At 47.3% G+C, this 16,553-nt stretch overlaps 1 protein-coding gene across 1 annotated transcript in view; it reads right to left on the reverse strand.

The window, feature by feature from the left end:
• The window catches only part of CACNA1I (calcium voltage-gated channel subunit alpha1 I), a 165,731-nt gene that overhangs the window by 55,956 nt on the left and 93,222 nt on the right, over positions 1-16,553 (reverse strand). The window contains exon 5 of the mRNA XM_068402512.1: positions 10-169. Within this exon, the coding sequence (XP_068258613.1) occupies positions 10-169 (160 nt within the window). The remainder of the gene's footprint in view (positions 1-9; positions 170-16,553) is intronic.

A 16,553-nucleotide genomic window follows, 5' to 3' on the forward strand; every position in this document is an offset into this window, starting at 1 on the left:
GGCACTCACATTGTGAAGTTCTCCTCCATGAAGCAGCGGTTGCGGAGCAGCCCAGCCCACAGCTGCACCCCGATGATGCCGAAGATGAAGAAGACAAAGAAGCAGAGAAGAAGAACATTCCCCAGCATGGGCAAGGTGTCCAGCAGCAAGTTCACAAGAATGCGCATGCCTGCAGGAGGAGAAGAGAACCAGAAGGAGCAAGTGTGGGATGGAGAGAAAGAGAAAGGGAGAAAAGGAAGGGAAGGAGAAGAAAAGGAAAATTTAGGAGACACGCATACACACAAAAAAAAAAGCCACATGAAGATAAAAGCAGAGTGTCAGAAATTAATTACTGCCCAAACCAGGCTAGATTTATGATCACTGCCCTTTCTTGTCCTAACCTTTACTGACAGACAGGCAGCCAGCAGAGCTGCTGTGATGCCGTGATCTCTTAACCCTAGGTCTCCATCTGCAGCAGCGAGAAGAAAAGGGAATGAGACTTCTGATGTATCTGACTGATATCCCTCCCTCCCCCTTCCCTGCAGAAGGGCAACAGAGTGACAACTCTGTCCCAAAGGTGCACGGTAGCTCAACAGCCCCATCCTCAGACAGCTTGGAATGAAAGTCATCCCGGTTCAACAACTGCATGCTGCAACCTGTGACAATTGCATCGATGGACCAAGGCCAGCCTGCCTAGTGGGATGAACCTCTCCAGCACACCTGAACTGGCATAAATTGGTTTTCTCAGTGACAGTATTTTCAGGGGACAGTCATGAAGACCACACTCTCCTCTCTTGGCTAATCCTCCCTCCCCAACAGGGCTGGAGCACACAAGTAGCAGGCACAGCCCAAAATGCTGGCACAACACCTCTAGCCAGTGCAAATGTTTCCAAAAACTTTTTTTTAATTTTTAATTACCTAATGAATTATTTCTGTGGTTTTATTTCTCCCCCAGCTCTTCAGCTCACACAGCCACAAGTAGGGGTAAGGATAGGCTTGTTTCTCCACAGAGCTAATGACTTTTCCTCTGCTCTCCAGGGATGTTGAAAGTCTAGAAATCCTTCTGAGCATCACCGTACTGCCTTTACCCCCGCACACACCTCATACAGTTGTCTCTCCTTGCCTCCACGGAGGTCCCTCCCCTGGGGACCCAGGGAGTTCCTTCACTGAAGGTGTTCCATGTAGGCCAGCAAATAATTAGCTAATTAGGTATTTATAACCAGTTCATTACTTCAGATGACAGTGGAAGGGGAAAGAGGAGGGGAAGATAAGATTAGGATTCTCTAACAGCCCTTCGAGGCACAAGTTAATCCCCCTTGTGTGCCCAGCATCAAGTAATTAGCCACATGATGCCATGCATTACGCTCTATCTCTATTCCCGAGGCTGCTCACGCCGTGGAGAGGGGAGGGAAGTGGTGCCTGCGAGGGGCATGCAGGCATGGGGTGCACATACACTGAAGGGAGAGGGAGAAGGGTGCCTCGTGTAGGACATTGGACTGGTTTAGCTCAGGAAAGAATGTTTTGGGGACATATGGGGGTGGGAGAGATGGGAGTGATATTTGTGGGGTAGGTGATATATAGGAAGGAGAAGGTGCTTAATGATGGCTACATGGGATCAGGAAGGACAAGGAATGAAGGCATCAGCTCTAAGGCCAGGCGGTAGAGCAGCAGCTAAGCCCTGCTTGCCTGACTGCCCAGCTGTATTACTAGTCACCAGTTAAGGCAGTTTCTAGACAGCACATCAGTTAACTCAGCAGTGCAGGGGTGCAGCTCCAGCCGCTCACTGGGGATCGAGGACATGCCATGAGTCACTGATAGCTTTCTCATCTGTCACCGCACAAAGCCCAGCAGCACAGCCACAGCGCCCCACTGCCTGTCGCCATGACCTGCCAGGCTCTGGAGCAATGCTCTGCACAACACTTCGTCTTAAAGGCCACACACCCTCACTGCAGTGCAGCATGTTCCCAGCATTAATGCTGCTTCACAGCACAAGCTCGGTGGTTCCCATAAACTGCCCTGGTCAGTACATTAGGAGAGCCAAGTGACACGGGAAGCTGTGCCAGCAGCGCTGCAAGAGGGGGTGATGTTTTTCAGATCAATTGATGCTAGCTCCATCTCAGAGCAGAGGTAATGGGAAAAATGAGACTGCCCTTACGCTGAAATGCAGAACAGAGAGAACAGACATCCCCACCAGAATTTTACAGATAACACACTTGTTGGGTCAGAATTTGCAAAAATTGATTCTGCCCATGTTCCAAGAGAAGACAAGTGACTTGCAAAACTTGCCTGCCTTTTCCTTGGAAACATCATGCCTGTCCATACGTTTTCCATCCTAACTCTCAGAGGACCTACTGATTGTACAGGGTTGTGCTATCCACAGCTCCAGGATCACAGCCATTGCCCTCATGCTAGGCCCTCTGGGGTACCTGGGCCCATAACCAAATAATTGGCAAGTGGCCCCATGCTAGGCAGGTGGCCACCAGGCAGGTGGCCCCAGCGCTTGGTGTCTTTTCCACATCACAAAGAATTTCAGCATTGGTGGGTTCCATTTCTAAGTCCAAATGAAACCAAATTTTTGTTTTTAAAAATCTCCCAGCTGAACAGAGTCATTCTTCTCTGCCCATTGGCACTGGCTGTGGATATGAGATTGGCTCTTCCAAAAGCAAGAACGCTGAAGCTACACCCATCCAAACATCAACTACAATTTTCCTACAGGCCAACCACCTCTAAAACAAATCCATCACCTCACTTCATGCAAAGCCTCTTTGGTCTCCTGCCCTAAACTGCAAAGCAATTACTCTGTGAACCCACTTTTCACTAAAGTCATCAGTTTTCTGTTAAATGGACCTCCTCTGCTGAGTTCACCCAGTTAGCGGAGGTACTTCAACTACTACTTCCATGTGGATGAAAGGCACAGGGTAGATACAAGATCAGTACCTTTGTTCTCTCCATTGTTAGCCTCCCCTGCTGCCTGCCCTGTGCTGCCTGAAATACTCATGCTGGAGTCCCTGAGCTCCATCCTCTGCTATGGCATTTCAGCAGTGACTCTCCTGCACCTCTGCCAGACCCTATGGGCACTTTGGGGGGAAGCCCTCGCAGCCTCCCTGTCCCCTCCTGAGCCAGCAGCCCTGCGTGGGTCTGTCTGCAGCTGGGGCTTTGCAGTCCCCCAGACTCAGGAAGGGACGGGCTGGTCCAGCAGCCATGCCAGGGCATCTGCTGAGAGTCTCCAAGGAAGGACCCTCACTGCCAGGTGTCTGAACGCTTTCATGGGTGGGAGGGGATGAGCCCCACTCAGGCAGCACCCACAAAGCAGTGTGTTTCAGGGTCTGCACAGCCTGACTGGGAGCAGGTTGCAAATGGTCCTCAAGCACTTGCGAGGTGTGGGGGAAAGAGGGAGAAAGGCTGAAAAGCCTAAGGATGGAGTGTGATGATTTACTGCAGACCCTGGTGGCTGAGATAAGAAGGTCTCTAAAGCAGCTGCAGGGTGATGGAAATGGGCAGAAGGCATATTTGTCAGTGCAGCTTTGGGAGCATCCTGCCCTGGAGAACTGGGACACCTCTCTTTTCCAAGGGGCCTTCGCCGGACAAGTCCCCATCCACAGCAACACCAGTGTATCTTGCACGGCAACTTCTGGAAGGTGCTGGAAAGCCGGTTCTTCAGCAGAGTCCTGCTGCTGCCTCCTTCCTACCTCCCGCTGCTTCTGCCTGCTCCTCTGCCCCTTTACTTTTCTCTTGCTGTGGCTATATCTCCTCCCTGCCTCTGCACTGCTCTGCAACGTACGTGCGCACGTCTCCTGGCCTCCCTCCCCCCTGCTGCCTTTCCCCACACCCCTGTTTGTCATTTACCATTGGCAGAGCAGGAGCCATGCTGGCTCACAGCAAGGAGGGAATATGAAAGGGACAATGACCTTTTCTGAATCAGCCTTTGAAAAAAGGAGACTTTCCCTGAGAAGAGAAAGAAAAACGGGCCGGGCAGTCTGGAGGAAAAGCAGGGAGGGAGAGCACTGATGAAGCAACATTCAGCAACCAAAGAGGCTCCCACGGCATCAAATATGAAAAGGTTTTGCTCTTCAAGGGGAAGAAAAGCTAGAAACATAAAATATTCATGAGTGCCAGGTGTGGTCTCTGAAAGACCTTTTCCACACGCACCCTCACAAGGAGACCAGGGGAAAGGAGGAAACGAACTGCATAACTGCATCGGTTGTGGGTATCCAAGGAAGGATCCTCACAAAACAATGCTCAGATAATGCTTCCCTGCTGCTCACCCATGCCCTTGGGCAAGGGGTGGGGAAGGGTGCTTGATGGGACCTCGCCATCAGGGCTGCTCCTGGTAGGATAACCCATGGGAACAAAGCCAGGAGCACAACAGAGATGCATTCACCGCTCCAACACAGCAGTGGACATTGGGGGGAAAGTACATTGTAGGGATGAGAAGTGTCAGGAGGATGAGAGGAGGGCTGGGGAGTGAGCTGTCAGGGGGAAGCACAAGGATGAGCAAAGCTAAAAGTTGAAGCAGTCACTGAACTCCCTCCTAGGTTCTGGCAAAGCAAATCTTGTGCCTCACCCCAGTGGCATCCAGAGGCCCTTCCTGACAACCTCTGCAGATGCTACAGTGACTGTAGCTCCCTCCAGACACTTGCCATCAACCCTGATTAGCCTGGCCGTCACAGCTAAGCAGATTCACCCAGCAAATGTGAGTTCCAGGGAAAGCACGGCAGCAGTGGTGAGCAGCCGGGGCAGGGCTGGGGAGGAGGCAAGCTCCAGGCAGCCGAAGCCAGCCATGCAGTGCAGGTGTGCCCAGTGGCTTACCACCACCTCCCCCTGCTCCTCCTCCTCGGCATCACTCTGTTGCTTCACCTTCTCTCTGCCTGCCTCTTTCTAAGAGTGAGGACAAACAGCTGAGCTGATTCACTCCCTAGCACTAATCACCTCGTGATCTGAACAGGGAACTGGCTCAGGAGAGGGTGAGAAACCCTGTTCTTTCCAGTTCCTTATATCCCACTGTCATGGTTTAACCCCAGCCAGCAACTAAGCCCCACACAGTTCCTCACTCACTCCCCCCCGAGTGGGACGGGGGAGAGAATCCAAAGAGTAAAAGTGAGAAAACTCGTGGGTTGAGACAAAGACAGTTTAACAAGTAAAGCAAAAGCCACGCATGCAAGCAAAGCAAAACAAGGAATTCATTCATTACTTCCCATGGGCAGGCAGGTGTTCAGCCACCCCAGTAAAGCAGGGCTCCATCACACGTAACGGTTACTTGGGAAGACAAACACCATCACTCTGAATGTCCCCCCTTTCCTTCTTCCCCCAGCTTTATATACTGAACATGATGTCACATGGTGTGGGATACCCCTTTGGTCAGTTGGGGTCAGCTGTCCCAGCTGCGTCCCCTCCCAGATTCTTGTGCACCCCCAGGCTGCTCGCTGGCAGGGTGGTCTGAGAAGCAGAAAAGGCCTTGACTCTGTGTCAGCGCTGCTCAGCAGTAACTAAAACATCTCTGTTATCAACACCGTCCTCAGCACAAATCCAAAACACAGCCCCATACCAGCCACCATGAAGAAAATTAACTCTATCCCAGCCAAAACCAGCACACTCACCCACTTCTGAGGCTTTCAAGTCCTCCCCAGCTCTACAGTGAAGGACAAAGCTAATGTGTGTGGATTCAAAAGGCAATTGTTCCCTTGCTTAGAGCAAACCAAATTGAAGAGAACATAATTCTCAGCACCCATTTTATCTGCATCATTGGCCAAGCCACCAATTGTCATTTTAACTGGAGCAAAAGCAAATCTCTTCCCCATCAGCACTTGCCAGTGTAGCTGGCAGGACATTTTGCAGAGTACAGAGACTGAAGCATCATTCTGTCCCTCAGCCAGGCCACTTGTCCAAGCATGCCTTCTTTCCTTCCTCCCCTGCCCCAGGACACATGGCGGTCCACCCAGCTAGCATGGGGTTGGCAGGATTTTCCTGTGCATGCTCCTTTACAGGAATTTTCAGAACTGAGGAACCATACCAGCAGATAGATTATATTTGTGCAGAAAGCGCACAGAGATGCACCTTTTTTTGCAGCCAGTCCCTGTAGTTAGAATAATCTCAGTTCATGCGCACAGTGCAAGGTGGCACTCCAACTTGTGGCCCTCCTCACTGATCTCTTGCTGATTGTAAGCTTAGCTGTCATTTCACACATTGCATTCATTTACATCAGCTAAAATGCAGGGTCAAACTACTGGCAAAGAGAAACCAATAAGTTGTGTGTGCAACAGTAGATACACTGCCAAGTTCATCGTTATTACAACCCACAGCTTCCCTCGCCATTCAGATCTTTTTCCCTTTGCTGCATTCATCCTATCTCTCCTGCAAACTCATGTGTAAGCGAGAGGAGCTTGGCTGGAACAGCCGGTGTGCAGGTCCAGATGCCTTCTCCTCACGCTGCAAAGCCAGCCTCACTCACATTGCAGACCCTCATCCCCTGCTTTGCACCAATGCAAGAGAGAGCATGTCCAGATGGCTGGCCTAACCCAGATTAAATGAACCCTACGGAAAAACAGGCCCAGTTGACAGTACAAGGTAGAATCACAGAATCAACCAGGTTGGAAGAGACCTCAGGGATCATCGAGTCCAACCGTTGCCCTGACACCACCCTGTCAACTAGACCATGGCACTAAGTGCCATGTCCAGTCTTTTCTTAAACACATCCAGAGATGATGGTGACTCCACCACCTCCCTGGGCAGCCCATTCCAATGTCTAATAACCCTTTCTGAAAAGAAATTCTTCCTAATGTCCAACCTGAACCTCCCCTGGCAAAGCTTGAGGCTGTGTCCTCTTGTCCTATCACTAGTTGCCCGGGAGAAGAGGCCAACTCCCACTTCACTACAACCTCCCTTCAGGTAGTTGTAGACTGCAATAAGGTCACCTCTGAGCCTCCTCTTCTCCAGGCTAAACAACCCCAGCTCCCTCAGCTGTTCCTCGTAGGTCAGACCCTCCAGACCCTTCACCAGCTTGGTCGCCCTCCTCTGGACTCGCTCCAACACCTCAACATCTTTCTTGAAGTGCGGGGTCCAGAACTGGACACAGTACTCAAGGTGTGGCCTCACCAGTGCCGAGTACAGAGGGACGATCACTTCCCTAGACCGGCTGGCTACACTATTCCTAATAGAGGCCAGGATGCCATTGGCCTTCTTAGCCACCTGGGCACACTGCTGGCTCATGTTTAGCCGGCTGTCGATCAGCACCCCCAGGTCTCTTTCCACCAGGCCGCTTTCTAAACACTCTTCCCCCAGCCTGTAGCGCTGCATGGGGTTGTTGTGGCCGAAGTGTAAGACCCGGCACTTGTTCTTTTTGAACCTCATGCCGTTGGTCTCGGCCCATCTATCTAACCTGTCCAGATCCCTCTGTAGGGCCTTCCTACCCTCCAGCAGATCGACACTCCCACCCAGCTTGGTGTCATCTGCAAATTTGCTGAGGGTGCACTCAATCCCTACGTCTAGATCATCTATAAAGATATTGAACAGCACCGGCCCCAGAACTGAGCCCTGGGGAACACTGCTAGTGACCGGCCGCCAGTTGGACTTTGCCCCATTCACCACCACTCTCTGGGCTCAGCCATCCAGCCAGTTTTTAACCCATTGAAGAGTCCACCCATCCAAGCCCCGGGCAGCTAGTTTGTCTAGGAGGATGCTGTGGGAGACAGTGTCGAATGCCTTACTGAAGTCTAGATAGACTACATCCACAGCCCTGCCCTCATCTACTAAGCGGGTCAACTTAGTCATAGAAGTAGACCAGGTTGGTCAAGCAGGACCTGCCTTTCATGAATCCATGTTGGCTGGCCCCGATGCCCCGATTGTCCTGCATGTGCCATGTAATGGCACTCAGGATGATCTGTTCCATCACCTTGCCTGGCACTGAGGTCAGGCTGACAGGCCTATAGTTCCCTGGATCATCCTTCCGACCCTTCTTGTAGATGTAAAATGGGAAATTTGCTAATTTCCAGTCAGCTGGAACTTCTCCAGTTAACCAGGACTGCCGGTAGATAATCGAGAGTGGTTTGGCAAGTTCATTTGCCAGTTCCTTCATTACTCTGGGGTGAATCCCATCCGGGTCCATAGCCTTGTGGGTGTCCAACTGGCACAGCAGGTCACTAACCGTCTCCTCCTGGATTATGGGGGGTTCACACAGCCCCCCATCCCTAACTTCAGGCTCTGGGGGCCGAGTCTCCTGAGGACAACTGGTCTTGACATTAAAGACCGAGGCAAAGCAGGCATTGGGCACCTCTGCCTTTTCCTCATCCCCTGACACTACACTACCCTCCTCATTAAGCAAGTGGTGGAGGCTTTCCATACACTTTTGATGTATTTGTAAAAGCTTTTTTTGTTATCTTTGACTGTAGCAGCCAAATCAAGCTCTAATTGAGCTTTGGCCCTTCTAATCTTCTCCCTACACGACCTGGCCACGTCCCTATAGACCTCCCAAGTTACCCGACCCTTCTTCCAGAGCAAATAGGCTCTCTTTTTTTCCTTAAGTTCTAGCCTAAGTTCTCTGTTTAACCAGGCCGGTCTTTTTCCCCGACGGCTTGTCTTCCTACACACCGGGACAGCCTGTTCCTGAATATTTAGCAATTCCCTTTTGAAGCATGTCCAGCCTTCCTGGACTCCTTTGCCCTTCAGGACCGACTCCCAAGGGACTCGGTCCACCAGCCTCTTAAACAGGCTAAAGTCTGCCCGCCGGAAATCTAAGTAGTAGTAAGAGATCTTAAGCCAGCTCTGCTGCTAAGGAAAAGCTGCCCCAGACACAAACGTGAAACACTGACCTTGCTCAGAGGCAAGCAAAGTCTTTCCATTGATCTCTCTGTCAGGTTCACGGTGTGTTTGTAGGATACATTTAGGGTTGGGGGCTTTGCACTTGCAGGTTGTCAGGATGATCTGTAGTTGAGGAGCACCACTAACTTCCTCACCAACATCCCACTCTTGCCTTGCCAACAAGCAAAGCTTTCTAGCATCTCTGACTGGCTCAGACACCTCATCCTGCTCAGCCTGTTGATGACCTAACCTCCAATTATCCAAATCTCTGTCACTCCTCAGCTTGACCACAGAAAAATATCAAAGCATGACATTTCCAGTACTTATAAAGCTTCAGCCAGTATAAAAAGCTGCTGTTCATTTTCTCAGTAGCTTGGGCACATCAAGCCTCACCTCGGTGCAGCGACTTCCCATAGGATACTGGATCAAGTTCAAGCATTAAATGTCCTCAGTCCTTACCTTTAAAGTACTCCTCAGCTTAAGCCTGAGGTAGTCAAAAGAGAGACTAAAGCTCCAGGAAAAAACTGTTGGTCAGAGCTTCACCCTTGCTGTCCCCTGCTAGGACAACAGAGCTCTCCAGAGGAGGTTTAAAGCATACTGATGTAAGAGAAAGATGTCTCTCAAGCTTGCTCTGAGGCTGTAGAAACAATTCCCTCGGGAGCCAGGGCCTAGCATAGACCTCACTGCTTTTCACTCCACGAGCAAGATGCTTACCTTAGATGGATCAGGTCAGGGCAACACGAGCATCAAAAGAAAAGGAAGAAGAGGAAAAAAAATACACCACTTACCTCCCCAACACACACTCAACTAAAACAACCACCAAAGAGAGAGCACAAGTGAAAGCCAAGACATGCTGTTTTCCTTGGGGGGAAGATGAGAAAACAAACACACGGGCACTGCATAGCCACGATGCTCAGCACACGGCCAAAGGGGGCTTTGGTGCCAGCTCCAGGGCTGAATCCCTCAGAGCTTTCCTACCTATCTGCCCATAAAATATCATACGCATGTCAAGGAAACGGGTCCCTCCTAGTGAGACTTAGCATACAGAAGTGTCAGCAACCTTGAAAATTATAATTCCCTTTAGCATGGTATATAGCAACATGTCCCATTGAGCCCTGGTCTGGCTCACACCAGAAGTAGTTATTGCCGCATTTCTTTGCTGGAGACCTGCAGTAAGTCCTACAGAGAAACAGGCCCAGCTTCCAGCACAGGGTGGTGAAGATCTCTTCATAAAGGATTTTTAAAAGAGAATGTCAAGATGTTAAAAGAAAAAAAAAAAACACACAACAAATCTTTGAAGAATGCTATGAGAAATATACACCAGGGTCATGGAAAATTATCTTCTCACCAGATCATAAATAATGCCAAAAATGAACCGTGGCTTGAAAAGTCAGACTATAGTTGCACCTTCCAAGTCTTTCACAGAAGATGGGTGGTCTAAATAGCAGTCCCGAGCTCTCATATTTCGAAGTTTTGCCCAAGAGGCACAAGACCAATTGCACAAAACAGTTCTTCCCTCCTGAGCTGGAGCCTCACCAGCCCTACAGAGGGACCAGAAACCAGAGCCATGCCAGGTGGAGCTGCCAGGTGCTTTGAAGAAGCAAGCCCAGAGGTGAGGCCTCCTAATTGCAGACCTGAACCCAGGGTTGCAGCAGCCTCAAGAATGAGGGCAAAATCCAGAGCGTGTATCTTGACACCTAAATGCTGACATCTCTGGAAAAAGAGGGGCCTTGGTCCAAGCTTTGCTATGATCCAAAAAGAAGGAGACACCTCAGCTCTGCAGCAGGCTGCGCCCTCTTAGGGATGCTGTGAGCCCAGCTAAGGTCCATGGATAGCAACAGAGAGCTCATCCACCACAGGCACTCACATTCAGTATGTGTCACCGGAGCATGGTTGGTGGCCACGTAATCTGTGACATGAACCAAAATGGACGCAGGCAAAGGTCTCAGTCAGGAGCCCCGTTCTTCACTCTCTTCACTCTCTCACCCCATTAACCCCTTGCAAGCTTTGGGCTGTTAAGTAACCTTGTCTTAGAGAGTGATGCCAGGTGTCAGATTATTTCTTAGAGAGGTGTCTCTCTGGGGGATTACTGTCATTCTGTTCTTTTTTCTAATACTGAAACACCTACTACCACCTGCTACTGCTGTTCATTCACTGACCATATTATTTTTTCCCCATTTATCACTGCAATGATGACTGCATTCACTTTCAGTGAAAACTCTGTTGAAAACATCCAGTGTCAGCTTTTCTTTCAGAATTGCAGGGGTCACACCCAACACCAGGGACAAAAGGTAACTCCAGTGCTGTGGCTTCAAGCCACTTGCCTCCGTTCTATAAATACCCTTAAGTTCTTTATACATCTCTAGTGCCATGTAAGTAGGACAGAATAATGCAAAATATTATGTAAAACAGTGTTAATGCAACTTCTGGTTAAGATTTAAGGGAGCTAATTTCCTCTTGCTGTCACTAGCATGAATCATGTTTCATTCTACTGCAGGCAGTGATGTGACGCTAGGTGAAATGTGTGTGAAAAGGAGAATCGGGCCCAAAATACACAAAGATCGAGAAATTTAAGGTTATGGTTGTAAATTGCCCTGCCTACACACACAAAGTGTAATTTGCATTAGTGTAATATGACATTATCTTTCATCCCATAATACACTGTCATTAATGCTCACATTTCCATGGCATCCATTGCTTGATAGGTGCCATGGGACAGATTTTGCAAAACAGCTCAGCTCCCATTTAGGCAGCAAAATACGTGGCTGGGCTTTTGAGAGCGCTGCATACACTGGAGGCTGAGTTTGTTTGAATAGGAAGCAGCATTGTCGCAATGGGAGCTGCAAGGCACTGAGCATTTTTTAAATTCTGGCTGTGCAGGTTCCCCTAGAGGAGAAGGGAGAAATAAACATTCCAGCAAAGGTCTCTTTATGACTGGTTTTTGGTTTGTTTGGTTTTTTTTTCCAGGCTTGCTTTACTTCCAATAACACAAACTCCAAAGTGCTGTTGCTAACTCTTGCAATTTTTATTGGGAGTCTTGGGATGCGTGGCATAAACCTTCAGGCGTGAAATCTTGCTATGACTTGACAATCTCGGATCACAGTAATAAAAAAAAGAGAAGTTGTTTCTATTCCTCACTGCTACAGGGGGGAAAAAAGAGGACTACAAGATCCGAGTCACAGGTCTAAAGGTCTGAAAGCCATGGGAAAAATAAAAATAATCTGTGATCTTTTTTCCTTTTCCTTTTTCAAATCTCATGGTTTTAAACCCATCTGACAACATACAAGCACACAATTTGTGACTTTTGAGTACTTTTTTATAATAACGGAGCAGACTGGTTCAGAGAGGGAAAGATTACTTTCTCCCATGATCTACGACCACAAAAAAGAGACTAAGCTATGTATGGTACAAAACAAGGCATTACCAGGTCTACATTTCCTGCACTTCACTGTTCCCCAGCTCTCTGCCATGATGCTACACTAACAAAGGGATATAATTTTATTTTTGTCTTGTTTTGTTTTTTGTTTTTTGTTTTTTTTCTCCCAGATTTACTTTGATTACCCATTTAAAAATGTGGCAATAAATTGCACACTGTGGAATGCACATGAAAAACAGCATTGAGATCAGACAACAAGTAAATAAAATTGGACCCTGTCTTCAGCGACTGAAGACTTCCTCCAGCGCTATAAGATGCGGGTCTGTTACATCCTGCTCAGTTTGTTAAAAAGCCCCAGAGAAGCACTGATTTGCAAACCCATCCAGCATATTTATCTGAGAGTCAATAGACTTTCTTTGTACTAGTCCTTGCCCTTGTTTCGGTTCAGATTTCCTCTCCTTCTCTCCCTCTCTCCATCCCCACTTTCTCTGCATTATCCCACACACAGAGGTGCATTGCGCCTTCACGTGCTGTGCCCGGCAAACCCTGCCACTTGCCTCCTGTGCATTTCTCCTTTGAGCCTCGCTCCTTCTCTGCTCCTCTCTCTATCAATCCTCACGCTGCTCTGTTCCCCCTCACACTGTTTCCCTGTATCCTGAACATGCTTGTCTGATTTAAGGTTCGACTGACTTGATAAAGAGCTGCATATACAGGAAAGTGCAGCTCTGAGTTACATGTCCATCTCCGATCTGCCCCCCTCTCCGAGGAAAGGCATCCTTTAATGTCTACTCTGGGCATAAATCACATTGCTCTCTTCGGTGCTTCGCTCTACTTGGCTAGGAGGTTGGGTTGAGAAGGGAGGATATCGACTGAACTCAACCCCATCAGTCGAGCCCATCCACTGTCGACTTTTCTCCATCCTTTCACTGCCCACTTGTCTGGGACAGAGCCTAGAGAAAGCTGGTGGCTTCATCTTTGAATGCATGAGAATTAAAAGGGCTTTTTGACCTCTTAACTTTTGTGAATGGATGCTGCGAGAGAACATCACTCTTGTCCCTGTACTAACCTGCTCAGGACTGTGGCTGCAAGTGGATAAATCTCTGTGTGTACACATTTGCATGTGGTTGTAAGTACGGTTTGTGTGTCACTGAGATGTGATAATAAATATTTACAGAGCACCTTATACGAAGAACTGTGGATGGGGTAAGTTTAAATTTTTGGAAAACACAACAATATCTGAGTTTCAGTTATTGCTTCACAAATAAAGCCATGAAGTAAAAAAATGTACTTCCAAAAGAGTGAAATGGAAGAGGACATTTTTGAAAGGGAATCAGCGTTGGAAGAGAACCAGTAAGTGACAGTCCTCTTTCAGAAAGACTAAGGCACCGGAAGCAAAGACCCTGTAAAGGGGGGGTCGTAGAAGAGGAATCTCATAATCCCTTTGCATTTCCAACTGCTAGGGCTGGACTGTGCCTGTCAAATGAGCTTGCTTTTTGTCAGATCTAGCTGTAAATGAGACTATTTTACAGCCTAATATATTTCAGTCAGAAGCTAATTTCACACACGCTCATCAGTGAAATTAGTTCTTCAAAAACACATTTAGAGAAGTAAATGTCATCACTTTTCCCCTGTGCCAAGTGTGGGGTTCATAGCCAGACCACTCTGTCTTAGGCACTGTTACAGCACCAATCAGGTAGCTCAGTACGGAATACAGATTTAAGGCAAGCATATAAATACAAAACATCTGCTTTTCCCATTCCAGGGTTCAGCTGCTTCAGACTATATTTATATTGGTGCTTTGGTCTAGTGAGCTGAATGCAGGGCTAAGAGTTAGGAGATGTCAGCTGTATTCCTGAGTCTGCTGGCGACACTCTCTGGGTCCCACTCACCTGGTCTGAAATGTGAGAAAGATTAAACTAACAAGCTTTGGTTTATATCTTTGAGATCTACAGAAGAAAAGTAGAAAACTCTGGTGTATTTGGACCCGTGGAACTACTATAATAACAATAATTAACAAAGAAAAATGGAGCTAGACCAAGGTTTTCCTACGCAGCACTTTTACCTGCAGAAAATGCTATTTCACTGAAATGGAAACACTTCAGTGTTGTGATAGTTACTGAAACATCATTTAGCAAAAAGAAAAGGAGGACAAGAGGAGAGGAAAGCATTTTTATACTAGAATTGCATGGTTGAGGTTTTTTGATTTTAAAATTCTTTGTCATGACAAAGTATAGGAAAAATATCAAAAAGCCAAACGAACCACTTAAAATTCGACAGAATAAAACCATATTAAAATGGATAGCAAATGGTTATTGTTCTGACTGAGAAAAAACACATTTAGAAAGAGCAGAACTTCCCACAAATCTGAAATTCTACTTCCTGCACAGCTAGTAATAAGAATATAAGATTATATTTTAAATGCCTATACCTCCACATAAGTATTACTGCGCTTACACACCAAGTATTAGCCCATGTATACACTTTCTATTCAATAAAGTTGCTATGCAACACTCTGCAACAGACTCCTTCACTTCCGTACAGTGTGCTCAGCCGAAGTAATCTGCTTCCAAATGATGAATTGGTTACTAAATTGTTAGTGGAAACTGGAAGACAGCAAACACAATGCAAGGACTCTTTGCATAAGTCCAATGCAAGAAGAGAAAGTAAACTGAAGAAACATTTTCTGCTCCAACATCAAAAAGACGTAATAACAGAAATGAAATAAATTCAAATGATCAGAAATGACTACTTTTTGCCTGCTCAAAAGTAGGCAGAAATAAAACAAAACCAGCCTCCCCTCCAAACCCTGTGCCTTCCTATAAGAAGGGATGAAAGAGCTAGCAGCAACAGCAACATTTCACCTAGCAACCTGCCACGCAATCACAAAAGCACAATAACAACAAATGGATGTGCAATTTCACCCCAAGCCCAGAACACAGACATGCCCAGAGCAGAAAGCAAGTACCTCTGACAGAGACCTGGAGGGTATTTTTTACCTTTTTACACTTGTTCAGTGACTCGCAGGGCTTGTCACACCAGCTCCCTGCCATGGAATTGAATCACATGGTAATAGGACCAGAACAATCTATAATTTTTTGTTTCATGCATTTTCAAACAAACCCCCAAAAGGCAGCGTTCCTGGGGCTGCAGTCAGGAACGCAAGAGATAAGCAGGAATACTAATGAAGGTGTGATATGTATTACAAAACTAGGGCGCCTCATGTTTTCTCTAGTACACTTCAAAAATGACATGTGAATGGAGGAATGATCAGGCAGGGCAGAGCCACAGGCTTTTTCATCCAGAAGTGAAATCTGAAATGGTCAGTAGCACATCCTGCTGAGAATTGCAAGAAATGCCATCAGTTGCTGATAACCAGTATCTAAAGACCAGCTCTAACCCCGAAGCACGGAGGTTTGAAATCTAGAAGTGTCTCCATGTGAGCTCTCATCCCTTGGATAATCCCATTTTACTTATGTCACTTACACAAGTGCCTCTTACTTGATTTGAGGCTGGAAGGACTTCCCACAGCAGCGAGGTTTACAGCCTAATTACAAACTGCGTGGAGAACTTCTTCCTTAATGGACATTTGTCACCTTTTAGTTACAGTAGATGTCCTTTTCTTCTATCACAACTCAGGTAGGAGAGTCTATGCATCCTTTACACTATACATGGTAAGTACGGCACACACAAATAGCATTTGTCAGCTCCTTGTGGGATACCGTTTCAAAGCCTCACAAGTCTCACTGTAAGGAACAGCTTTCAGTAACACGTTAAGAATGAGCACAGGTAAGCAGAATTTAGACATACTCAGTTTGGGCATTTAAACTTCAGCCTTACCCACCTGCCAAGAATATAAAATAAGTTTGTTTAACTTATTTAACAGGTGATACTTTTTCCTCTACCATGTTGCTACTGTTTCCTTAGAGTCATTCTGAATTTCCTGCCTCCTAATTTTCTGGCATCGCTTCTTTTTTTTGCTTCATGTAGTATGAAATTTCTCTCAAATTTCTCCAGAAATTTCATGCTTCAGTATGCAGACTTTTCAAGCGCTGGTTGATTAGTAGAGCGTTACTGTTCTTCGGGGGCTAAATAATTCACCCAGACAGACCACTTCAGCACTCTTCCGCTCATGCAGTAATCACTCAGGTTCCTAATCACTTTGTCCATTCTCCTGATAATAAACTGCCATTATTCAGTCCACACAGCCAGACTGCTCTGTGAAAATCAGTGCCCACATGGAAGCCTTTGAAATGGCCAGCAGTGAACGCTGAGCCACATTGCCCCATCGCAGCCTTCTGAACATGGCCAAATATCTGTCTTCAGTATGAACCCCCCTGCCCCTCACCAAATATCTCACACTCCCAAGACCTCAATTTCCCTCTCCCTTCTACTGTGTTATTCCCCT

Source organism: Nyctibius grandis, chromosome 5 (genome assembly GCF_013368605.1).
Source record: "Nyctibius grandis isolate bNycGra1 chromosome 5, bNycGra1.pri, whole genome shotgun sequence".
Taxonomy (NCBI): Eukaryota; Metazoa; Chordata; class Aves; order Nyctibiiformes; family Nyctibiidae; genus Nyctibius; species Nyctibius grandis.